This window comes from Oryzias latipes, chromosome 6 (assembly GCF_002234675.1).
Source record: "Oryzias latipes chromosome 6, ASM223467v1".
Lineage (NCBI taxonomy): Eukaryota > Metazoa > Chordata > Actinopteri > Beloniformes > Adrianichthyidae > Oryzias > Oryzias latipes.
In genome coordinates, this window is record NC_019864.2 from 24,579,641 (window position 1) to 24,607,050 (window position 27,410).

Here is a 27,410-nt window from a genome sequence, read left to right on the forward strand (position 1 = left end):
GTACACTTGAACCTGTAAATTACGGTGGCCCTGAAGTGCAAAGCATTCAACAAATCACTCGATACAAAAACATTTTTAAGATCACAACAACAATTAAAAAAAAAAAAAATTTAAAAAGCAGCATTACATTTTAGAAAACAAAACAAAATTTCAGAAACCAAAACTTGAAAAACAAAAATGACAAAAAAAAAAAAAAAAACATTTCAGAAAACAAAATTAATTTCCAGGAAAAAAAAGAAATAAAAAATGAAAACATTTCAGAAAAAAGAAAATCCAGAAAAAAAATGAAATATTAAAAAATGAAAAACATTTCAGAAAAAAAAAATTTCCAGAAAAAAAATGAAATATTAAAAAATGAAAAACATTTCAGAAAAAAAAATGAAATATTAAAAAATGAAAAACATTTCAGAACACAGAATGAATTTCCAGAAAACAAAACGAAATCTTCAAAAATGAAAAACATTTCCAAACCGGAAGAGGCAGGTACTATGGGACAACGCTGATTGGATGATGATTTTTGTCAATCATTTGAACTGAAAAGTATTTTAAAAGAAGCGATGACGGATTTTATCGTCCAAACAACAATGTACTATAATAATCCACGTATTTCCCATTTATATATCAAATAAAAAATGCAGCAAACTGTTAATGAACTTTAAAATTGTTTTTTTAACATTTCGCCTGGTCACCCGGAAGTAGTTTGTGAGCACTTTTACTTTGAACGCTGTGCGCTAATGTCTACGGCTGCGAGGTTAACGCTGTCAATCATCTTTAGGTAAGAATCAATTCTGTGATCTTTTCTTTTGTCAGTCACATGTCTCTAAGGATGTTAATTTTAGGATGTTAAAGTGCTGCTTTGAAAAGATAATTTCTTTTTATCTTGCGCATGCGCAAAAAGAACCCGATGGAGACGAACAGTCTTCACATGATAGCCGTTCCCGTTTTCGGTGACAACATGAGAGAAAAAGCTCCGAGCCAGCCTGATTCTGTGATTTATACAGTAATTACAGTAATTATATGGCATCAGTGTTGCTAAAAATCGACTTTAAGACTGAAATCAGTAAACAAGTTCTTATGGGAAATAATATTAAAGTGCATTGTATATTTTTGAACCATGCATATACATATACTGACACTTAAATATGAAGATTAAAAGTTTATAAAATACTTAATTGAATTAACATGTGATATTTCTGCAGGTGAAGTTACTCAAGGCGAAGTTCCAGAAAGGTTTGTGCTGCAGAAGAACAGATGGCAGCTCTACATCATGGGAATACAAGAAGACTAAAGTCATTCATATTGTGCAGTGTAAAGGCAAGTCACCATGATTTATGTGCAATGTAATCAATAAATATTATTTAACCTTAATATCTATTTTTTTTTTTAAGTTGCAGGTCCTGTAAAAAAAAGTCTTTAACCTGCTGCATAAGCCTGATTAGTTGTAAATGATGCAGTGGGGAGTGAAAAACGAAGCACAATTCCTGGCTTTAGCGTCGGGCTGATGATCTGGAAATCACATCTATGAGGAATCGCATCAAACACTTGTACAACTCCAAACAACTTAATGTTCCTTTAAGCAAAACTCCAGTTTAAAATGTTCATATTAGGCTTGCTTCATTTAGGAGTTTTTCCATGTTTACCATTTTAGGTTTTAAAGCTTTATTAACAAAGATGATGTTTGATTTTCAAAGCTGTTGTATAGAAATGTTTCTTTGTCAATGAAAAAAACTGAATGCTGACGTGAGGATTGTAATAATGGATATGAAAATAAACAAATTTGTTTCATAGCAAATGCAGTATATTTATTGAAAACTTAACATGAATACGTTATTCAATAACAGAAACAAAGAAACAGTTGTGGATTTTCCTTTATGGGCTTCTTCATGCAGTCAATCAAATGTTGCGCTTACAATCAGCATTTACTCAGCGTACCTGTCAGTCACATTTATTAGAGGAAAAAATGCATCTGGGAAAGTCTGTTTGTGCTTAACAACTATATAAAAAAGAGTCATGTCAGGGAAGTTTTGTCCACATTGCTGCCCAGCATCACATCCAGAGGAAGACGCACAGGTAAGAGACGCCAGTTCCTGCTCGTACATGCTTGCAGCTTCCTCTGCACTGGACTCCAGCTCCATTGAAATCCCTGACAGAAATAAATTAATAAATTAAAAATCCCTGACAGAAAAACATCAGCTGCCGTTCATCTTTCATTCAGGAAAAAGTTGAGTTCATCAAAATGAGGAGAAAATGGGTTAAACCAGAAATTCATTAGGGAGGGGTAAAAACACCAAACTCAGAATAAAATACATTATTTCAGTCTTATAAAAAATAGATTCTAAAACAATTTGGTATTCCTCCTCTGCCTGAAAGACTAAAACGTTTTTTTTTTAAAGATTTATTTTACACTACAGACTTTTCACCTTTAGTTACACACCTGGACGTGTCTGATGATGTGCACATCCAGTCATTTACTGTCATGTTTCTGTGCACTGACACACTCTAAAGTCACAGATCTTAATAGTATGAATAAGAAGCATTCATAAATGTTATTCTGAGACACAAACTGCTGCAGTTTACCTGACAGCTTTGCTGATTTATGCTGCTGGTACACCTGTCTGAGAATCCTGCCCACGTGACCCCCCCTCTCCAGCTGAAGAGGTAACCTGTCATTAACGTATGACTGAAGGATCTTGGATCTGTCTGTAAACACCCACCTAGAAATCACGTTTAACGCTACATTTATTAGATCAAACAAATGTGCCTCCATACCTTATCAGTGGATGGCGGGACTGCATTTCCTGATGTGCGCCGTCTTTAACACCCGTTTCTTCGCAGCTGCTGCTTTAGACAGAATCTTCTCACGACATTTTGAAACATTTGTACACCTGGTTGGTGTTGATATTTCTGCATGCGTTCTGTCATCACATCCGCTAAATATTCAAAGATTAACGTTTATGTTAACGTTTTACCGTCCCTTTCTTTGTTTACCTGCAGAACGGACGTCATCCGCACAAACTACTTCCGGGTGACCGTTCTGCTTCAGACGAAATATTCAAAAAATAATTTAAACCTTCATTATCTATTTGCTGCATTTTTGATTTAATATGTAAATGGTAGATACGTGGATTATTATAGTACATTGTTGTTTGGACGATAAAATCCGTCATCGCTTCATTTAAAATACTTTTCAGTTCAAATGATCGACAAACATCATCCAATCAGCGTTGTCCCATAGTACCTGCTTCTTCCGGTTTGGAAATGTTTTTCATTTTTGAAGATTTCATTTTTTTTTCTGAAATGTTTTTCATTTTTTAATATTTCATTTTTTTCTGAAATGTTTTTCTTTTTTTTTTTTTTTTTTTTTTTTTAATGTTTTTCATTTTTTAATATTTCATTTTTTTTCTGAAATGTTTTTCATTTTTTTATTTCATTTTGTTTTCTGGAAATAAATTTTTTTTCTGAAATGTTTTCATTTTGTAATATTTCTTTTTTTTTCCTGGAAATTAATTTTGTTTTCTGAAATCTTTTTTTCTTTTTTTTCTGTTTTCTTTTTTATGTTTTGGTTTCTGAAATTTTGTTTTGTTTTCTAAAATGTAATACGCTTTTTAAATTGTTGCTGTGATCTTAAAAATGTTTTTGTATCGAGTGATTTGTTGAATGGTTTGCACTTCAGGGCCACCGTAGTAAATACATACGAGTATATTTTTATATATAATTTCTACCACTGAATCCATACTCTAGTTTGTAATTTAAGTATTTTAGAAAAACTGAAAAAATCCATAAGGTTTAAACAGCCCCTTTATTCAAATATAATCCATGAGGCAACAATGACTTAAAAAGTACCTAGCTTTAAAGTCCCTCTCCGATGAATATCATGTTTTTTGGATTTTTTGACATGTCCAGCGTGCACAAGCATAGGTGCAGGAGAAGAGAAGATGGCACATTGCTGCAACGTCCGCACACATTTTAAGTGCGGTCAAGGCTAGATTTTGTTTTGTTGTTTGCCGCATATATTCAAAATTAACTAAAAGTTAAAATCCAAAATATTCTCCCTGCATTTGTTCCAAGTCAAAATGCAGCTATTATCAGCTGACAAGGGGGGATCAAGGGCGGGGCTACTCAGCTCAATACAAACCGCCACGCCCATGTAGAGGAGATTTTGGAAACAGAGGCTTCAGATAAACATGAAATATGACTTTTTAAGATATTTAGGTTATGGGATTTTGGTTAAAAACATCGTAATCATAATTAAAAAAACCACTGGGAATGTTTGTTTTTTTAATTGTCATAGAGGGACTTCAAGTGTTAGCAGTTTCAACTTCATTACGAATGTTCTTCAATATTAAAATACACTGACTAAAGCTCCAGCCCACCGTTTATAAAGTATATCTTTGATTGGAATTTTGTGTACGCACCAAAATCTATGTAATAAAGGCACAGTAGAGACTTCCCTCAGGTTATAGTGAAAACCATATGCTCTATAAGACACACACATGCTTGGGTTATGTCTTTTTAAACTATGTCTTTTTTATAGATGTAGAATTTGCCAGTCCATCCCTCTTATCTATTCTTCATCCGTCTTTTTTCACCTCTCGAGTTTCCATTGAACCTCTTTCCTAACTCCCCCCTTGGAGATTAGCAGACATGTTGGAGAGTATTTAATGGTGTTCCCTCGTCAGCTGCTCACAAGTGTCCATCACTAACACTTGTGCAGTTCCACCTCCTCCTCCAGAGCGAGTAAAGGGATCGCTGCATCCTGCATGCAGTGTAAGATCTTATCATGATCCCATGTGGTGAAACGATTCGCAGATGCTGCTTGGTGCAGAGGGGAGGGATGATTGCCTTCATTGTAGAGCAAAAAGGCAGAGGAGATGATGGGCAATCTCATTTGAGACCATCTTCAGGCGGAAATAGAAGGTCAGGAGGACACGCTGCCATTAGAGGAGGGATGAAATTACGTTAAGGTGAAGCAGAGCATGAACTTGTTGGAAGAAATCTGTGTTTAGGAGCAAAGCTGAGGTTTTAGCGAGAACGCGAAGGTGCAAAAGGTGATTCTTTCCTCAGCCAGAGGCTACAAGAAGGCAAGGGTAAGAAGTTGAAAATTAAGGGCAATGTTTTCTTATTGAGGTGCGCTGAATGCTAAAGCTTCAAGGTTTTTTCTTTTCTTATTTTTTGTCAAAAATCCATAAGCCTGCAGGCACGGTTTGTGCTTAATCAGGGGAGCTTATGTCCTTTCAGGATTGGATGCAAATTACAGGCAAGAACACAAAGAGTCTGTTTGATGAGGCATTTTTCTGTAATCAGAGCTGAGCAGGTCATTCTGAGGGCCAGTTTTAATGATCATGTTCTCAGTATTCAAATCTGATGCATATTTTAAACTTAGTCAAGACTTTTGAGTGGTGAGCGTTTCTGAGAAGGACAGAATTGGAAAACATTTATTAAAATGGCAGTTTTTGATCAAAAAACAAAATAGAAGAAACTCACAAGGCACATTTGATTTGTCTTCTGCCTTTTAACCCAGAATTAAAGCAAAATGTAAATGTTATATACTGTGTAAATGCTGGAAAATAATTAAAAGACATTATTGGGCCAAAAAGAAGATTGTAAATAAAGAAAAAACAACCAAGTACTGGATAGTAGAAAAAACAGTAATTATGTTAAATTATGCTGTTAAATTATGGTGAGCTGAATCTTTGCTCCATGTTATTTTGCTCCATCTTTGCCTTCTTTTCACTCTCTGCTATCCAATAATAGAGAACATGCCAAACAATACAAACACGCTCGTATCTGCAGCCATGACAACAGGACAAATTATTGTGCCTCTCCTGCTTTCCAGGAGCTGATGGAGAGCAGAAATGGCTCAGCTGCTGTGGGCAAAAGTCCAATATATGATTATTACATCCGCCTCTAACGCACAGACCATCTTCAGCTTTGAACATACAGACATTTAATGCATTGTTATTAGGGAAGAAATCTATAGCGAGCCTTTTCCGCATTTATTAGGGACATTCAATAAATGTCAAAAAAGCTCCTTCGCATTTTAGGGGGCAAAAAGTTTAATAGAGGTGCTCTCTGGATTGTGGCATTAATGATAGGGTTTTGGTCTAGTTCTAAACCAGCTGAACTATTTGGACCTGGACCTGTTGCAAACACAAAAAAGCCTGATTATGTGCTTCCATTTGAACCAGAACAGCTCTCAGTGTTTGGGTTGTTTGTTGAGTGTTTGAAGAAGCACACAGGTAAAAAAAAATGGGAATTGAAATCAACACACATGACACGACTCAGGCAAGCAGGTATTTGTATTAAACATTGCAACTATGCAGTGCAGTTGAAGGCATGAAACACATGAGGAGACCATAGAAATAACAAGACAGTGCTGCAGGCACAGAAAAAGGAAAAAACAAACAAATGAGCCATCATTAGTGGACAACAAATGAGCAATTTGGGAAAAGTAAAAGATAAAGACGGAGTAAGAGACAAGATACTCTGAAAACGAGGGTGGCAAATAAACAACCAGTGACATTCTCCCAAAAGCTTTAAAAAAGGAAAACGGAACAAAATAGAAATTAGGTTTGCTTGTTTCATTTTTCTGTCCACTGGACACATTAAACCTCAATGCCTCATATGTTTAGAAACAGCCATAAAAAGTGTGAAATGCCATTTTGAGCGATTAAAAAAAGTTTTTGAACAAACAAACCCACTCAAACCTCAGATGAGATCACAGAAATATTTATATAGAATCTAATTTGACCATTTGGTGAGGAAACAGCCCAACAACGGCTTCAGGGCTGTTCCCTCAAAGGCATCTGGGCTTTTGCCAACACAAAAACTGATGTACTGTTCATCAAATCACACCGAAGTCACTTGTTAGTTGTCCCCTCAGCGTAAATAATAAAGCTGTTCTGCACATGAACAGTTCTTCTGCCATGTAGCATTGATATGAAATGACGGTCAGGATTTCATGCAGATGTTGATACGAGACCATCTAATTATGTATACATAAGCATCACTAAATATTTGGACCATTTTGATTTTCTGCATCTTTGCTTTAAGGTATTTCCTCCAACTGGCTGTCTTCCAGTTTTTGCTGAACGCCTCTGCTAAAGGGCATCAGACACTTGTGGAGTTTTCTCTCCTTTTCTGTCCCTTTCACAGTCACTGTATTTTCCTGTTCTGGTGCTGCAGGTAATTGGCCCCGGGTGAATAAAAGGTGGAAGAAGACCCAGCACACTGCCTTGTGGGGGTTTCCTTCTCTGTTTGATAAAGTTTTGTGTCTTCTCAAATAATATGAAAATGTGTTTTACAAACTTTGGATGTAAGTTGTCTAAAAAGTGTGACTTTAAACTCATCATGTAGTGAATTAACCCTATTTAGTAATACACGTTACATGAATTTGGCTCTCTGGAGATTTTATCTCTGTGTATAAAACCCCTCAAATATTGACTAAAATATTTTTGAACAAGGTTAATCTTTTTGCTTGTGTCACGCTATTCTAATCGCTAGTTTAAACGATGATGTGCACTCCAGACGAGTGGAAGTAAAAGCTGCCTTATCAGCTTGTAGCATTAATTTCTTGTTTATTTTTCTATTATTTCAGGTAGGTAAAATGTTTCCCTTTTCCAGGTGTAAATAAGTATAGTTTTGCATCGGTAACTGTTAATCATTTCCCAGATTTAATTCATTATGATCACATGCCGCTCGTACATTTATGCACGGGAAAAGAGCAGATGCTGTTTGTAAGGACAGCTGCCATGACAACACGGGGGAACTAATTAAACAATATTTATAATTCCAGACAATGCTCATGATTACAATTTTATTTGTAAGAATGCATGTGTAAGTTGTCTAGAATTATTGCATATTTCCTTTTAGTTTTTCTTTTCTTAAAAATTGCCCTTTTTCTTATTTTTACTTGTTTTTTTAGATTTTAAGGAATTAATAAAAAAATTAAACAACATCTTAAATGTACAATTTATGATTCAAACAATAAATAACTTCAGCTTGGAGGAGCAATACGTCATATATATATAAGATATTAATATCACATGATGCTGATTTGAATTAAAAAACGTTTTTGTCTAAAAAAACAAAACAAGCATAATTTAACTGAAGTTGACCCGGAAAATGTATTGAGTTTGTATAAAATGTGTGTCAATAGAATAATAGAATAGAATGAAAGAAATTACATATAAATTCATTTATATGAACACATTCTCCATCTATAAAGAACAAAACTACAAGCACATCTTTTAACATTTAAAATTAGCTTGAAGAAATACTATTTTGAATAATGTCCCATGGAATAAAATGCTACCTTTTTCAGTAAAAATTGCTCGCTATAGTGCACCTAACAGTCAGCAGCAGCTCTGTTCTTTATAATAGGGACAGACTATGATATCATTCATATTAAATTTTATATATCAGCATAAAAAGCACAACATAAGTGTGCTGCAACAATCTTCCTACATGACACCTATATAACTTTATTAGTATCACAATGTATTGATTGTGCACCTAAAGATGTAATTCTAAAATGAACAAGAGTTTTGTTTCTTCAGAAATATTTTAAATCTGTAATACAACCATTGGACAGAGTATTATTTGTTGCAGTCCGGTTCGCCCACAGGTCAGCCTGTGTTAACTGCATCACAAAAGCTTCCTGAAGCAGCTTTTATTCCTGTAATGTTTGGTGTACTTACAGCGCTGGCGGTGCCATCAGTATCTGTTAGCCTCTGGTGAAGATCAAACCAGACCGTCTGCAAACGGAAGCACAACAACAACAAGAGCAGCAACGTGTCAATCAACAAGAGCAATGACAGCAACTACTACAACACAGCCTGAAGCACACGCTCTCCACTCACCACGAGGAGTTAGTGGACACACTGAGAACAGAGAAGCAGGAGAGGACTAAAAAATATATTTTTAGATATTATATTTAAAGGTGGTAAAATTTCTTAATAGGATATGTTTGTGCTTGAGATGTGAAACATTATTCTTGTTATGGTGTTTACATTTATGGTTTATTTTAGCTCAAGCCTCAGAGAATCAGGCTTCTCTAAACCACTACCCTGGTTATGAAAACCAGGTTTCTGGTCTACATGAAACTCAGGTTATTTGATTACTTAAGCACTCACCGAATGGCCCAGCCCCCTTGTATTTTATCACTATGGCAACCAATGAATGAATGTATAAAGTGATGAAAACTGCTGCACATCATATAAAATGAGATCCAATGTGGTTATTGGAATTTCAGCAACAACTCATGGTAAGATGCAGAAAACATTTGCATAAAGGGTGTTACACTTTCAGATTAGATTCTTTATCATCCTAATCTGGAGACACTCATGCTTTACTTTACCGGTTTTCCAACAGCGACTTCACTGTGATGCTCCCATGGTCAGGAATGGTAAACCTACAACTCTTTGTCTCATTGGCATGAAACCATATGGGGTGAAAGCCTGTCCTGAGCTGAACGTATTTAACAGATGAGGATGTAGGAAGCTCACTGCAAACTATTTGCAAAGATTTCAAATCTTGTTTTTAGATATTCAAGTTTTAAGTTGCTTTAACTCATCTTTGCTCTACAACTTTCCAAGCTTTTGTCAAAATCAGCAGTTACGATTTTTTTTGTCTCATTTAGAGATGGGATCTATAAATAAGGAAATTATTATTGAACACCATTTTTCCTCCATACTCTTGTCTTGACAAAAGTGAAACATAATTTAAGGTAAAAAAACAAACAAACAAACAAATTGCTTGATTTAGGAAATATTCATAAAACATGATGGCATTTCATTAAACATAATTACTAATATTATGAGGATTGAGATGGAGCACCTTGTGTAAAGATAAAAAAATAAATGAGTCATCTCCACTTATTACACTTTTTTGTCCCTACAATAAAAATAGACTACAAATAGACACATAAAAGGTCAAATCTTACAAATCATTTGCTCAGAACTTCATCATTGGGCTGTATGACATTAAATTTGAGTTTTGTTAGCTTGTTTTGCCAATTTTCAATGATTGTGTGGACCTCCTAGTTTCAAGATTTCGATATCACTATACGATTTGTTGTTGAGTAAAAATTACTTGCTGCATGGACAGATAATTTCCTACTTTCTAGTGATTTTCTTCTTTAGATTAATGTTGTTTTCCTATATTACGATAGAGACAGAGAGATAGGTAGATAGATTTAGTTATTCCAGACTCATTGTCCAATCAATAAAAAGGAGTACGCAGACCCACTACATTAAAAAGGCACAGTGTCAAGAACACACAAGTTAAGAAGAAGTGTACGGAAAAAAAAAACAATAGTTAATAAGAAATAAATAAATTAAAAGGATAAGAATAAAATAAAAAATTACTTAAACATACCACACCATAAACAGTTACAAGGACAAATAAAAAGACGGACCCGGTCCCTTCAGTGTTCCCATAAATTTGACTAGAGGCGTATGGGACTAAACTAAAGGAAAGCATCACATTTATCGACATGAAAAAAAAAAAAACTGCATTTGCTCTAAACCCACGATCCATGTTACAGCATTTTTAGTTTGAAACTTCAATGTCACATTTTGTTGGTGTTCAGAGTACCAACTCTTGGATTTAGGTTTTCTCTACTCCAAATATTCTAAATTTTGAAGTAATTTTTTATAGTTGAAGGATCGTTATCCTAAAAATTCATCCTCCCAATCCTCAGAGTCCATTTTTATGACCTTGATCCCAAAGGAACAACTTTTCGTTTTATGGAAATGAGAGGTTTAAGAGGCTTTTAAAAATACACGAAACGTCCTTGTCCCTCCATCACTAGGCAGCACTGGGATTTAAAATCCCTGCAATTGTGGAGTGGGTTTTATTTCACCCATAATTAAATCTGTGAGAAGCAGAATGAGCTTCTGTATGTTTGTTTGAAGAATAATCTTGAAGAACTGCTGAAGGTGAAGTCCGGACAGTGGGTTCACCCCTGCCTAAGCTGCATGATGGTGGAATCCCATGCTGCATGGCTGGAATAACAACAAACCATCATCTGATCATATATTTCCCCCTCTAATAGGTTTAACTGCTTATTTTTGTCAATTATAAAAAAGTTAACATGCATAAAAAAATTCAGAAAGAATTTAGTTCTATTAAAATGTAAAAAAAACAAAAAAAAACTTTTAGGCTTTTAAAACACTAACAATTGTCCTTACACTTTTTTTTCTGCTGCAGAAAACTCAAGAAAGAGTGGTTTGAAGCTGCAGTCGGGTTAAATCTGCAGAACAGACGAGCAAAGTCACACTCATGTGGGGCGTGACATTGATCCTCACTTTTCTCCTGCTTTCCTGTTGTCTGAGTCAAAGCTTGAGGAATCTGTTGGAACAGTGAAGCTTTTTGCACCGGGGCGACTGAGAGTCTGAAAGTCTCTGCGGCGCTCAGAGGGTAACTGACTTTCACGGAACGCAGTGGGGAGAGTCACACACATAAGTGCACGCATGCGGAGAAGTCCTTGCATGAATAACCAGAGCTTTAGGTGACTCAGTGCGGTCTCAGCTGTGGTTTTCTGGTCTTTCAGCACGTAAGAGTTCCCTGATGTCCTGCTGTTCCCTTTTTAACAGTGAGTGCATCTCAAATGACTTTTCTCTTCACACATTTCCCCAGGTGAATGATAAAAACACTACAGCTCTTGAAGACAGGCACTCACAGGTCTTAATTAGGGACATTTTAGTGTTTTGACGCAGATGAAGTAATTATAGAAAACCAGGATGTTTGGCTTTTACATGACATTTCGTCTAAAATGAACTCTTACAGCTGGTGTTGAATCTCTAAATGCAAATATCGATACATTCAATGTTTCAGGATATCTTCCACAGACTTCCATTAAAAGGTTATTAATAAAAATTTTTTTTTCAAATGTTTAAAGTAGAAGTAGTGTTAAATGTTCTGGTTCTGGTAGAAAGTCACATGTCAGCACAAAAGCCAGCAATTTAATGCCATTAGGAGCTCAGACTAATAGCAGGGAAGGATGCCAACTTTCTCCATGTTAGAAAGGTACAAGGTACTTATTTTCTAAATGCCAACTTTAATTCCTCAGCTGAGAGCAATTGATCTTAGCAATAGTAATTTTGATTAGGTTGGTTTGATACTGTGTGTTGCTATTGATTGCTGTGTGTTGCTATTGAAGTTTATTTAGCTAGTGATATTAAATCATTAGTACTTTAATCTTGTTTTTTTAGGGTTAAATGGTATTTCACAACAAGTGAGCCATTTAATAGGTGGTGTAACATGTTGTCCTGTTAACAACTATGGAGCCAGAAACGACCTCGCTCTGCTGCAGCGGAGGAAAATGGTCTATATATGCTGAGCATCATAAATGAACCACAGCGTCGTTTCAGAGGGAAAGTTCAACTCTTTCTGCTTGTTTTTTGTCCAGTCAACAAAGAAGGAGTCCAAAGTCATTCATCTTCAAAGCCGTTTTGTTCCTTTTTGGGTCACAGGGGTGCTGGGGCCTATCCCGGCCACTTGTGGGCGAAGGCAGTGAACATCTTGGACAGGTCGCCAGTCTGTGGCAGGGCCACAATCACACACCCATGCACACTCACATTCACACCTAGGGACAATTCAGAGTAACCAATTAACCTATGAAGCATGTTTTTGGACGGTGGGAGGAAGCCACGGTTTATTTTATTTCTATTATTATTATGGTATTTTTTCTGAGGACATTTTTATTTCTGACCATCATTGCATTTTTTTTAACTTATCTTTTTCTGTATCACTTTCGCCTGTACGCAGAGAAGTCAGCTCTCGCATCCTTAACTCCTCCACAGCTGAGGTCTTTTCTAATGCTTTTAACCTGGTTCTTTCTCCGTGTACCGATGTTAATACTTTATTATGTAACTTTAACCGTTATTGTTTTTCCATCTTGGATGAAGTCTGTCCTGTTAAAACTAGACTGGCTCCTGTCACTAAGGTTTCCCCTTGGATTAACAATAGTATTCGCCGTCTGAAACAATTATGCAGAAAAGTTGAACGTTTATGGAAAAGAACTCACCTAAATGTTCATCTCCTTCATCTTAAGGATCTTTTAGTTTCTTTTAACAATGCTGTTAGAGATGCGAGGGCTGCATATTTCACTAATCTCATTTCCAAAAGCAGAGGTAATCCTAAAGTGCTGTTCAACACTATTAGTGATATTGTTATGCCCAGTCCACCTGCCGTTCCCATCCATTCAAATGATGATTGTGAAAAGTTTTTATCATTTTTTATTGAAAAGGTCAGATCTGTGAGAAGCTCTCTGTGTCACACAGCTGGTCCTGGCCCTGGTTCTTTTCCTGGTCCGCCTCGTCCTGTGATTTTAGACACTTTCTCGCCTGTTTCCCTCCCTGAGCTAGTCAGATTAGTTGGCACAATGAAGTCATCCTCTTGCTCCCTCGACACGTTGCCAACTTCTCTGCTCAAAGATGTCTTCCAGTCCATTGGTCCCTGTGTCCTCTCAATAATGAACTCGTCTCTGCTGTCTGGTCAAGTCCCTGAGCACTTTAAGGAAGCTGTTGTACTTCCTCTCCTTAAAAAACCTGGGCTTGACCCCTCCCTCTTGAGCAGTTTTAGACCCATTTCTAACCTTCCTTTCATGTCTAAAATTTTAGAAAAGGTTGTTGCCAAACAACTTACAGCTGCTCTCGACAGTCATGGGATATTTGATCATTTTCAGTCAGGTTTTCGCAGAGCTCACTCCACTGAAACAGCCCTTCTCAGAGTCACTAATGACATCCTGATGCAGGGTGATGCAGGAAAATGCTCTGTGTTACTGTTATTAGACCTGACCGCAGCCTTTGACACTGTGGACCATAACATCCTCTTGGACAGGCTGAAAAACTGGGTTGGGGTCTCCGGATCAGCCTTAAACTGGTTTTCATCATATTTGACTGGCAGATCTTTCTCTGTTGTCTTCTCCAAGTTTAAGTCTTCTTCTGCTCCTCTCACTTCTGGTGTGCCCCAAGGCTCAGTTTTGGGACCTTTATTGTTTATTTTATATCTGCTGCCTTTACAGCATATTTTAAGTTCTTTTAATGACATTTCTTATCACTTTTATGCTGACGATATTCAGCTTTATGTGTCTTTTAAACCCCAGGATGTTTTTAAAATACAGACTTTACAAAAGTGTCTGGACTCAGTTAAGAGCTGGATGAATCACAACTTTCTCCAACTCAATGAAGCCAAAACTGAGGTCCTAGTTTGTGCTCCTGACAGTTGTCTCCCCAAGATAATCCATGAGCTCGGCTCACTTGCTTCTTTTATCAAGCCCTCTGTCAGGAACCTAGGTGTAACTTTAGACCCGGTTTTATCCCTGGACTCCCATGTCGGGTCACTCGTTCGCTCTTGTTTTTATCATCTAAAAAACATTGCAAAATTGAGTCCAGTTGTGTCCCGTTCTGAGATGGAGATGCTCATTCACAGTTTTATATCCTCCCGTCTCGACTATTGCAACTCCATCTTCACATGTTTAAGTAAAAAATCTCTAGAACGGCTCCAGATTGTCCAGAACGCTGCTGCTAGGCTTTTAACCAAGTCATCCAAGTTCTCACACATCACCCCGTTGTTAATGCAGCTGCACTGGCTCCCCATTCACTACAGAGTGCATTTTAAAATCCTGGTCTTAACATACAGAGCTCTTAATGACCAAGCACCAGTCTACATAAAAGACCTGGTGCAGCCATACACTCCCAGCAGGTCACTGAGGTCATGTGACCAGGGTCTGCTGGCTGTTAAGAGAACCCGTTTAAAGACTAAAGGAGACAGAGCCTTTGCCACAGTGGCCCCATCCCTCTGGAACTCTCTTCCTCTCAGCCTCAGATCTGTGGACTCAGTGTTTTCTTTTAAAAAGCAGCTAAAAACATATCTTTTTAAAATAGCTTTTTCTTAATTTCTTTTTAACATGTGTTTTTACTGTGTTTTACTGTTGTTTTATCGTGTTGTACTGTGAAGCACTTTGTGATTTTTATCTGGAAAGGTGCTATACAAATAAAGTTTATTATTATTATTATTATTATAAATCTTATTTAAATATACCAAAAAAGTTTTTTCAGAAATGCTTTTTCTTTTTTTTTCCTGAAGATACTTGGCCGTGCTCGACCCTGCGACGGAGCTGTTGGAGCGGATGTCGTGGGCGATGAAGCCGACCTGCTGAGTCACGGGACACGTGCATTCCTGCTCTGCACCCCTTTTCCAATAGATTTTAGTCTCAATTTTTACCTTTTTTGTTTGTGTGTTTTCCGTTTTTTTTTTTTTTTTTTTTTTTAAAACCCACGCATGTACGGGGAGAACATGCAAACTCCACACAGAAAGGTCCCCCATCGGTGTTCTGTTTCAGACCCCCCAGCCGGGACTTGAACCGGGGACTAAGGTTGGGCGATGTCCCCTAAATTTACAATTGACGATGTTTGCAGTAAACCATATGGATGGACGATGATATCGTCGGGGGGGGGGGTTAATTTTTTGTATAATTATTATTCGTTATTTTACTTTATTACTTTATTTTATTTCCCAACTAATGACTCATCCGTGATGATCCAGTATTAACTGAGGGTAGTGACTTTAAAAAAAAATTAAACATAATAGAAAAGAAGTAGTCTGCTCCTGCACTTGATTAGTCAAGGAGACCGGTGGACCAAGCAACCGTGTCTCTGAGTAGAGCAGACGGACTTATAGTTTTGTGTTTGAGGGGAAGGGGGGATGCTTTGTTACGTGTGCGCTATGTGTGGGAGACTTCGGACTGCGATCCGTCCCACAGCTCTAGGTGAACGAGCTACCAAACTCAGGAGAACCGGGTCTCCCGGTAAAAGTGCGTGTCCGGGCAGAGCTCGGACCGCCAGCTCACACAGCGGCTTTGGGGTGGTGTGTGAGTTTTTCAAAGCAGAAATGTCGCTCAGTCCTTAGAAACTGTTCAAATAATCAAGTGGGTTTGTGCTTCCAGTCGTGACCCGACAAAATAAAGGCTGATGTTATTCCCACATATTTACGTGCAGCCAAGATGCAGATTGCAGCATTTCCAGCATGGATTTTATGTCCATCAAAGGCTAAATGTTGTTAGCCCGTGTTAGCCTCTCTTAGTCCTGGCTTCTTCCAGCTCCGTTCTTCAACAGAAAAAGCACTGAACAAACGGATTAAAATTAAAATGATGAGCGAACATGCGATTCATATTTGCCGTAACATTAATGAAAGCACGTTTCTCGAGCTGCCAGATATCTATGAATGTAGTCGCTCGGCGGAACTCATTTCCTCTTTCGGTATTTATTTTCAACACTACTGCGCATGTGTCAATGATTTATTCCAACTGAAAGTGTGACCCATGTGAACGTTCGTTATAATCTGAAAAAGTTTTTCTGGGCCCCTCTGATGGTGGCGGGGGCGTGTTGTCTCTCCATCGTTATGTCAGTCAGCCATCACGATACCATCGGCACAACCCTACCGGGGACCTGAGCTCACATTTTATATGCATTTTTGAAATTCTATTAGTTATTTACGCTGTTTAGTATAAAAACATGTTATGTCATTTTAGAGAAAAATTATGTGCACATATACGCAGACCAGGTCTGAAATTCAATAAAATACAATAAAGTTACAATTGTGTAATAGCGTATACAATGGTTTATTTCCACACTGCACACAATTTTCTGGTTGCCTCAGTTTAGAGAATCTGTCCCTCGTGAATCTGTCAGTTATGCCAGTGCATCTCAGAGCGTTCGACCAGTGCATCTTCATTTTTGGACATCAAAATATAGGAACTTAAAAAGAAGTTAAAAATCATCTACTGTGTTTAGTAGGTCCCTCCTTCTGGTCACAGTGACATGGCATTCCAGCAATCAAATCATTTTCATAAAGTCTTCATCATTATGTTGTTCAAAATATTTAATGGGGTCCAGGTATTCCTTCTGTGCTCTGTTTCGTCCCCATGCTTGCACTCCACAGTGTTTGGGGTCAATGGAGTTAGCCTCCAACGTATTCCACATCATGGGCAACCAGAATATGAATAAAAGTAGTAGTTATTGTAAATTATACATTCAAAGTTGAATCTGAGCGGACGTTGCTAGGACATTTTAAGATTTACCTACAAGACTTGCCAAAATAAGAACAATCCCCTTTTACTGGACTGTTCCTGAGGGCCTGGTTCTAATGTTGGACCAGCGTTTGAACAATCAGCCTACATCTGCTGAGTTTGATGACAACACCAAGGAGAGTGGGGACTGGCATAGAATGAACCCAGACATGTCGATTAATCTGTCAACAAGTGTTGTAAATTAGTATTTTGCCAAAAGCAGTAAATGCTGCTGTGTCAGTAGTTTTTCCTCCCCTCCTAACCCTAACCCTCACCCGAAGCCCCGACTGCCTAAAGAAAACAAATATCCACTGCATTTTGGCTCACAATTATATCCACCATTGAAACGTTTACATCCCCTGCTGTGGTTAGTGAGCTGTGAAATAGGGTCTTCATCACCACTACTGTCATCCTCACTGCTGCTTTGTTCCTGTGGTGGGAGTTTATAATCAGCATGCAGGACAGCATCATCATTGTCAGAAAAACTTTCCACATCTTACTTGCCTTCATTAATTAGGTCAAATAACTCTAGTTCTCCTTGCAGAGAAAGATGCTCTGGAAATAAAACACTAATAATAAAAAAAATCAAATACAAATTCATGTCATTTTTCTGTGTATTTCATTGTGTATTACATTAAGAAAACCTGCAGCATTTTAGCTGCACCAGAATGAGCTGGAAACTGATTTACACCTGCCTTTCCGGGGTGCATTTATGCTGGCAAAGCCCTTGTCCTATCTTATGGGTTGACGTCTTATCCCTACCATGACAAAGGTGGATAAAGGTGGAGAGGATTTCGTGTAATCTATGAACAAGAGTGAAGATCACAAATCATTGAAGAAAAAAGGTTCAGCGCACTTTCTAGTGGGGTCCAGATGACCCCAACTCCCAATGTTAAAGTGCCTTGGACAGCACAAGGGATAATAGTATTTTTCAGCAATGCTAAGGTACACATAGGTGCACATCAGCAGCTTTCATGACAACGTAACAATGCTATTATGCATATCTAAACAAGAATAAGATATATGTTTGGGCTTCTAACCTGTCGAGCTTTGGTTTTGGAGCAGTCGACGGAACTTTTTCTGCAGTGTGCTGTACTCTTCTGACATCGCTAAGTGGTTGTAGTATGAAGTGTCCACACATGCATTCATAGGGTCCCAGTGAAGTGAAATTTACTACTATGGAATAAGATAATTGTAACTTTGTTTGGTTTTATGCAGCTTCTTGGTCCTGCATAGAAATGTTCAGTTTCACTGGTGTTTGGCTTATCAGTATTCAAATACGATACTACCATCAAAGCCTGTCATCCGAAGCCCTTGTTTTTCCAAAAGTGAACTGTATTTTCCCGTATGCAGCCCGTGGAGAGCAATAAATAATAATAGCTTACGAAATAAAAAGAGCACAAAGACAGCAGGAGAATCTGAGAGTGAGACCAAGCGCAGAAAGCAGAAATTTGTCTCTTTAAAGCCGGTTTGGAGAAGGCAGGGTGTTATCAGAGCAGCGGTACCAACACAAGGTTCTATTTTAATCTCCCCGACTAAAACATCACTCAGCGTGTGGCTGGCCTATTATTCACTCCGTAAACAATTCATGATTCACAGTGACGCAGTGTGATAATGTAATTTCCTTTTTCTAGACACCTGCAACGCCTTGCAGAGATCAAAGCAGGAAAAATCCTGCACTTTTTAAATACTTTTTTGGTCCTTTCTCCATGTAATTCAGCTGCATTTTGCTTTATTGTGAAAAACTGGCTGACCTAGATTTCTGCTTCTCTCTCTTGTTGCTGGAGGAGTAATTTTATGGTTACTTTATTTTTCTCTCCATTTCACTGAAATAAAATTTCTCATCAAAAGCAGAAGTTATATAAAAATCAAATTCCATTTGATCGTTAATTTAACCAGTATACAGAACAGAACAATGTTGAAGGGCTTTTATCATCTTTGTGCAAAATAGAATGACACATTTTAAAAAAATAGAAGGTGGTTTCCTCAAAACATTTTAAACTGTTCTAAAAAAATATCTGTGCGTCAGAAAGTGAGAAAAACACGATAACTCATTTCGAATAACCAATTAAAGAAAAGAAAAAAAGCTTGAAATACAAAACTTTCTCTAAAAATTGCCTGTCTTGCTGGACCTTCTCAAATCAAACCAGAGCAGACTTTGGTTAAAGTTCATCAAGATAACCTTGAAGACAAAACCATCAACTGTGTAGTTGGACAATATGTGAAGTCAGGTCAACCAGTGGTTTCTATTGGGCTTAGAAGCCAAAAGAGCAACACTTCCTTTTTGAAGCAGGTTTAAAAACAAAAGAAAGTACAAAAAGGGACATTTTATAAAAATTTTTTGTGTTTTTTTATATATGACCAGCAGCGGCGGCATTCGCTAGCTCTAGCTCCATGGGCTCTGTGCCAGGCTGGTGACCTGTCCAGGGTGTATCCTACCTTTGCCCAACAGTAACTGGGGCAGTGCCCGGCAACTCACCGTAGTGTGCAAGCAGAGGAAGAGGATAGAGCCCCGCTGCCTTGGCTCCAGCCGTCAGACCCTGGGCAGTGGCACTGCCGGCAGATGGAGAGCCATCGCGGGTGCTGTCTCAGCAGACACCATTGCTCCATCTCCATAGGCTAATAAACATTATAAGCCCATGGAGATGGAGCAAAAACAATAAAAAGATCATCTAGCTTTGTTCTTTTTTATCCCCTCAAGTTAATACTGTATCCAAACTTGGCCACAGACATTGAGCAGTAAATTTGACGAGCGTCCAAAGAGAGGCGGCCGATGCGAATTTGACGTGCGAATCACGTCCGGTGTGAATGCAGCATTAGGCACACCTGTGCAATAACCAGGGTGTCTAATTAGCATCTTCATACGCCACACCTGTGCAGTGGGATGGATTATCTCAGCAAAGAAGTGCTCACCGTTACAGATTTAAACAGATTTGTGAACATTATTTGAGAGAAATGGTTCTTTTGTGTTTGTAAAAAATGTTTCAGACCTTTGAGTTCATCTCATGATAAATGGGAGCAAAAACAAGTGTTTTGTTTATATTTTTGTTCAGTGGATATTTGTAAAAGGGTGTGATTATTCTGAGTCAAATTTGTCTCCATAACATCTTCAACTAACAGAAAACAACACAAAACATAAATAACACAATGTTAGCTTTTTAATGTAATGAACAGCTGTCTTCCCTGTGTAGCTAATGGGACAGGTAGTGAACTTTTAATTTTGTATTTTGCTTCATATGTAGCTCATGATTGTTTAATTCTGCTAAGTTGACTCACAGTTGTGCTTAAATGAACAAATCACACATTTTTTAAATGCCATCTTTACTCCTCATTTTAGGATAATGTCAAGCTTTATGTCAATGAATCCTAAAATGTAAAACATTCTAGATTTTTTTTTAAGCAGAAAAATCAGACTAGACTGCATTCACTGTGAAAAGAGTCCCTTTGTGTTCCAAGCATAATTGCAAACAAGCAATCTTCAGGCTGAAGAAACGAGCTCTTGGGTTTTTTTTTAATTTGCACGTGTTCAGGAAATGGTTTTAGGTCAAATGTTTTTGAATTCTGCTTAAATCAGAGTAGTTTTTTCATGTCAGATCACAGGAAGAAGATAATGTTGTTTTAAAAGGATGGGCTTAAAACTCTTAATGTGCTTCCCTCTTTCTCCTTACACATCCTCCTCCCCCGTGACAGAAGATAGTGTTTAGTTATTCTTAGATCTCTCTGCCATGGTGGAAGGTTTTTTTAAAGACAGCCAGGTCTGTTGGGGCTCCATTAATCTGCACATGTTCAGTTTGGGGGAAACAGGGGAGCAAAAGAAGGAGCGATGAGGAAATGAGGGGAGGAGAGGGAGGGAAGACAAGATCATGGAGGCGCTTTAGAGAGTTTGTAGTGTATAAGTTGATCAGTTTGAACATCGATTTCATCTTCTTCCTCCTATCTTCATCACGTACATCACTTTGTCTCTTTCTGCTCTGCTTTCCATTCTGGTCATCTGCCCTTTGCCTTTGTTCTGTTCCCAATTCATCTAATAAATATGTATAAATCTCCTAAACTGTCTCCTTTGCTGAGGAAAATGTTCAATCAACACTTTAATCATGTGTTGAGATAAAATATTAAAATAAAAATGAGCTTTGCCTAAGTTTGCATTCTTTAAAGAAATTGTAAAAAACATGAATAATGTTTTCTTGATTTCAGCTATTTACTACCTTAAGTCAGTGTACGCTCACAGTTCCATTAAATGTATGACATAAAATGTGAGATAAACATAAGTACTTAATAATCTATTCAATCTGAAGTGACAATTGCCTTTTTATAACTCTGCAAAGCCTGTGATGTATGAAATAAAAGGAACTTAGGATCTCAACAAGGAGTTTGAAAAGATGTGAAAAATGTAGTTTTAAGATCAATAAGATGAGGAAAGTGGTAATATGGATCATTGATCATGGGCTTGCATGGTGACGTAGTGGCTAGCGCTCTTGCGTTACAGTGAGAAGGCTCTGATTTGAATCCCAGCTAAGTCATTTTGGTGTGAAGTTGATATGCTTGGGTTTTCACTCTGGCTTGCTCCCACAGTCCAAAAACATGCTTCAGAGGTTGACTGAGGATTTTACATTTTCTCTTGGAGCAAATGTTGATGGTTGTGGGGCCCTGCAACAGTATGAGGTGCTGTTTGAGGTGTACTTCGCCTTGGCCCTAAAGTAGCTGGGTTGGCTCCAGCGACCCTGAAAAGGACTCAGCGGGTTCCGATAATGGATGGATGGATTATTGACCAATGGTCTATTTTCTTTCATCTAAAATGGTCCCATTCGGTTTCTGTAATTTCCCCCTTTATCTATTTCTTCAGAATTGTCCCGTGTTGAATGAATGAATGAATGAAAAGTTGCCTTTTGATAGGATGCTAAAGGGTACTGACATGACCTAAAGATCCTTTTCCAAATCTGGAATGTTGCCAAGTAGGGTTTTCCCCAAATCAATAGTAAATCTTCTTTAAGTTTCACTTTTAGCTGCAATCTTTACCTTGTTTTCCAGACGTCCGATCAATTCTGCCAGGCGATTGATCTGAGCCTCCAGACCTTCTTTCCTCACCTCCACGGCTCCTGAAACAAACATAAAACCCATATTTTTTCAAAGGACATTTAAGAAAATCCTTACTTTTCAAGTTAGAATAAATCTACAATGATTTATGTTTTTAAATTACAAACTTCTTTTTATATGTGAGCATGCTTATAATAAAAAATCTGAGGTTCAAAATTCACATTTGTTGTATTTCTGAGATTAACTTCCCCACAGATGATCGACCTTTTGCCCATATTATTTATAGGTCGTTCTAAACCCCTGAAGCCAAATCTTTTGCAGTTACCTCACAGAGAAAGTTCAGCATTGCAGCAGCACCAGCCGTCTTACGACTCTCATGAGGAAATTCTTTACTGTCTGTTGCTAAGGAGTAACCTCATAACTAGAATATTTATACCAGGTAGCAGGGGATACAGTTTATTTTTCCCTAAAGTGAAAAGCTTCTATGAAGTTTGTTTGTTTTTGCAAGCAGGTCAGTTTTATGAAGTTAAAAAAAACTGCTTTTGAAATCTGGGAATTTTTTAGTTAGCTAAATGTCAGCTAAAACAAAGCAAATCAGAGTGTTTTGCATCAACTTTGGCAACAAAAGAAAGTGTTTCATGAAGCATTTTAAAGTGTTTTAAATCAACTGTCATAAATGTGTTAAGCGTGCATAATTTTCATTCTGTGGGATTGTGTCTATAACATTTTTATTGCGTGATTTAAATGTGCTTGTGGGACTATTTGAGGCTCTAAAAAAGTTCAGAGCCCCAGTCTGCCTGTTGGCACATTTCATTACTAGTATGTGTTTCTGTGCATTGACACACATGCAAGAAAAATCTTCTAGTATGATCAATAAAACACATGATGAAGCATATGGTTGACTGTAAAACTAATTAGAAAAAAAAAACTGAAAGGGGAAAATTGTTCTGTAGGAAATACCACATATTTAGGGTGAAAGACTACCACGCAGGAATCCAGGTTTCGATTCCCGGAGGGGAATAAACAATGGTACTGGGGACAATTACCATATCAAGGACGAGTTCTTGGGCAAGACCCTTAACGCTACTGCTTCCCAAGCGCAGTTCGGCTGCAGCTCACTGCTCCCCCAAGGGATGGGTCAAATGTGGAGAAGAATTTCCCCCATTGTGAGATAAATAAAGTATAATTTTTATTTTTATTTTTTTTACTGTAGAAGCACTGCTTTTTAGTCAATAGACAGATTGGATGGCCGTGGTGCTAAGATAGAGTGGTCAACCTTTGATCAAAAGATCACACGTTCGGTTCCCACCCGCAGTTGTTGAAAAGTTCTGGAGGCAAGACACTGAACCCCACATTGCTCCAGGTTGCGCCAGTGAAAGGCAGTGAAGCCCCCAGCAGTGTATGAATGTGTGTGTGAAGGGGTGAATGGGACTGTGGTGTTTAGGTGTTTTGAGGTCAATAAGATGGCCTTTTAACCAAGGTCGTAAAGGGCAATATAAGTACATGCCATTTACCATCATCTTCATTCCATTGGTCATCAGGAATCAGGTTTATCAGTAATTACGTGTAATCATGCATGCAGATAATACTGATGTATTTTAAAATAGAAAAAAAACTACAGATCAATTAGAATTAACATAGAAAAAAAAAGTTTGTTTGGTTAATTTTATTTTTCTGTCCAAATGAATCCTATTTACCTAAAAGTGTCATCCTTTCCCCTTTTGAAGAAGACCATACTTGAATCTTTAACATGAATTTTTGAGTTAAGTATCTGTGTGTCATGAAAATAAAAGTAAAATCTCTTTGCCAATCCCAAACAGCTCATTTAAAATTGGATTTTACCTTTCATATCCCATATATTAGGTACATAATTACATAATTACATCCATACATTACATATGTTCTATTCATACACAAATTATTTTCTTTATATAAAATTATTTTTTACGAAGTGTGGTCCCTTATTAACCAGGTACACAGAAGAATTAGCATCTGTGCTGTGACGAGCTCAGATCCAACCAGATGACAGTAAACTGAATAGATTTTCTGAATGTCAAAATCTAATTTCCCAAGTTGAAGAGCAGATTTCTGTTCCAATATTTATGTCCTCTGGACCAGACATAAGCAGCTCTAGCACTAATATGCTGTTGCTTTCTTTAGCTTTCACACCATCTCTGTTACAACATGTAGATTGTCCACAATTATTTTGCAGCCTCAGTGAGCCACAGATGGTGATATACAGCACTGTGACTCACGAGGCTTCATGCACGGCTGATTAACTGCCGTAATCACTACTAAACCAAGAGTCCTTTTTCTGTAATCTCTTTCTCTCTGTTGTATTATCATGAATATTTTATGTAAGGTGGGAGTTTCAAAATAGAAGATAAATAGGCAATTATGCAAGTTTATCAGAAGGATCACGGCCCGTTCAAAGACATGGACAAATGTGAAACCTGGGCTCCTGAGACTTGACGTTTAACTGGCTCATATTCCGGTGAGATTTTGGGATGCCACTCAAAGTTCTGCCTAATTAACTCCTGTTAAAAGTGATATTTAACTGTGCTGTAAAATATTTGCTTTTCAAATAGAAGAGAAACTAATGGACTGGAGAAGCTGTCTTTTTATTAAAGATTTTTAATCAACTGGCTGTCAGTCAGTTTGTGTAGCTACAAAATGATAGGCCGTTAAATAAAAACCTGTGATTGCTTAAATCATAAGGAAATGCTTTTTTCACAAAAGTTAAAATATGTGTTGCTAAAATGGCTTTACATTAAACTAGCTTATTTCCATTGAGACCATTTTGGTGTAGAATTGCTTAGTTTGGTTGGATCCGTTTTGCTTTTCCAATCTAAGTTTGCCAGTCGGTTGCAAAATAGACACGTGATTGGGCCAACATAAGAAAAAAGTTTATTATTTATATATTTATATATATATATTATATGAATTTAATATCCTATGCTTGAACAAGTTATTCCAATATGTAGAAGAGATTTGATTCAATAATACATTCAATAATAATTTTCCTATTGTAAAGCATTTTGGTATTTGGTATTCTGTAATGTGTTTTATAAAGTTCCTTTGTTCATCACTATTGATGGTGTAAGGCTTTAAACACAGCAGCCTATATCCCAATAAAAAAGAAATTGAAAAAAAAAAAAATTAAAAAGAACCTATCTGCAGTTTTCTGTGCTTATAGACAATCCATGATCTGTTGATATTTTTCCAAAAGATCCTATTGAGACTTGTTTTAGCTTGCGCTTGTTATATATGTCTATTCTTAGTTGGTCTAAATAAAAGCCACTGCTAAATTATCAAATGTAATTGGTAACAATAAAGATGTCTTTATTTGATCATAAGATCGGTTCAATTTGTGGCTTTTTCAAGCAAAGGGTTCTAGGGCAAGTTAGCAAACTCTAAATCAGAAATGCTGGTCCATTCTTCCGTGAGTTAAAATGCTGGAATGGTAAAAAAAAAACAAAAAAAAAACAAGTCAGAGTATACAAATAAAACTTAGCAAAGAAACTGCGAAACAAGTTTATTTATCAGATTCAACACTGATATTTATTCTGTCACACTTATATCCCTTCTCCATCCTCCCTGAGTGCTATTCTACTTTTCTTTCTTCCTCACAGCTGCTGGCCTGTTTTCGTCCCCTGACGACGGCTGCACTGCAAATTGGAGCACAGGCTGCCCAGTCTTCATTAAAAGCTTTAACAGCAAGTCAATTAGGAGCTTTCTCTCAAACAGACACGCAAACATGCAGACACATTTCCAGAACCGTAGCCCGTATCCATGGAGACGCCTGTAGATAAAAGCCCAGTGGTCATTCCAGTGGACTTAAGAAAATAAGTGGACCCGTCAATTAAAGAAGTGTGTGAGAAACTACAGCTGTCAGATCTGTTAGCAGCATGGGACTCTCCATCGATTTTCTCCTCAATTAAACCTGTTGAAGTTCCTCAACATTTGGCTGTGCAAACGATCATGGAGAATGTTCCTCTTTTGCATGTCAAATTGAGTGGATAAAGTTTAAATGTCTGCATGTTGTTCGCTTCTGTTCATCTTTAATAGGAAATGCAATTTAGCTAAATTAAAATGTCAAGTGACACTTGATCAGTTGGATTTTGTTTTGAAAGCAAATGAAGAGGCGGCTTCATTAATCAGACATCTGACAGCATAGCAGCTAGTCATTTAGTCAGAGGCGTTTGGCTTCACAAATTAACACAGAGCAAAGGTTTAAAAGTTACTCTTAAATGTGATGAAACACTGCACTTAAGGTACAGTTGCAAATAAATCCCAGCAAAAGTGTTATGATGCTGTGATAGGAAAAAAAGTGAGGTGTTGCTAAATTGTTAAAAGGCTAAAGGTCCAGGTGTTTTGAAGGGAACATAAACTATGCCTACTGTTACTTTGCAAGAGACATTGGCACTGAGGAAAAGACAGGAAACTGAGCTGAAAGCTGAAGAGATGAAGATGCTGAGGTTCTCTCTGGGAGTGACCAGGATGGATCAGGAATGAGTCCATCAGAGGGACAGCACAGAGAGGCCTGACTGAGATGGTTCAGACATGTCCAGAGGAGAAACAGTGAATATATTAGTAGAAGGTTGCTGAGTCTAGAGCTGTCAAGCAAGAGGTCTAGAGGAAGACCAAAGAGGAGGCTTATGGATGCAGTGAAAGAAAACATAAAGGTAGCTGATGTTAGAGTAGAGGATGTAGAAGACAGAGTTAAATAGAGGAAGCTGATTCACTGTGGTGACCTCTGAAGAGAAAAACCGAAAGGAAAAGACGACTAGTAATACCAAAAATGTAAATCACCTATAATTTGTTTAAGGCTTAAGTAATTGTTTTTTAGAATAGACCAATTATGTTGCAAGTGTTCATTTTTGCAGAAGATTTCTAACTCTGAAAACCTTTAAGTTTTTCTCTCCACTCTTTTAATAGAGGAGTTTTAATATTTTTACAGTTAAGGTACAAAACATTTTTTGGGAAAGGTTCCTAAAAGGCTTCAATGTGGGCTCTTTGTTTTAAGGGATTTATGTGTCTCTATCAGCTAAGAATATAAACCCAAAAAGGGAAATTTTAATCAGGGTAGGCAGATGACACACCGATCAAAAACCTCATCACCTGAGGACTGTAATGCATACAAATGCTTAGAAATGTTCATTGACTAAATAAATGACTGGATAAGTCAGTTTTCTCTGCAATAATACAAATGTAGATGAGAAGTAGAGACCTGGGAGTAATCACAGAATTAGAAGCAGTGAAGTTCTGTTTTACGTACATGACTAAAATATCTCAAATAGAC

At 37.4% G+C, this 27,410-nt stretch overlaps 1 protein-coding gene across 2 annotated transcripts in view; it reads right to left on the minus strand.

Moving 5' to 3' along the window:
* Window positions 1–27,410, minus strand: part of necab2 (N-terminal EF-hand calcium binding protein 2) — a 142,836-nt gene that overhangs the window by 35,217 nt on the left and 80,209 nt on the right. Inside the window, exons 8-9 of one of the 2 annotated variants that reach the window (XM_023955967.1) lie at window positions 22,091–22,170; window positions 8,700–8,756 (exon numbers count right to left, since the gene is read on the minus strand). In XM_023955967.1, coding sequence (XP_023811735.1) covers window positions 8,700–8,756; window positions 22,091–22,170 — 137 coding nt within the window. The remainder of the gene's footprint in view (window positions 1–8,699; window positions 8,757–22,090; window positions 22,171–27,410) is intronic. The other variant, XM_023955968.1, reaches the window with a different exon arrangement.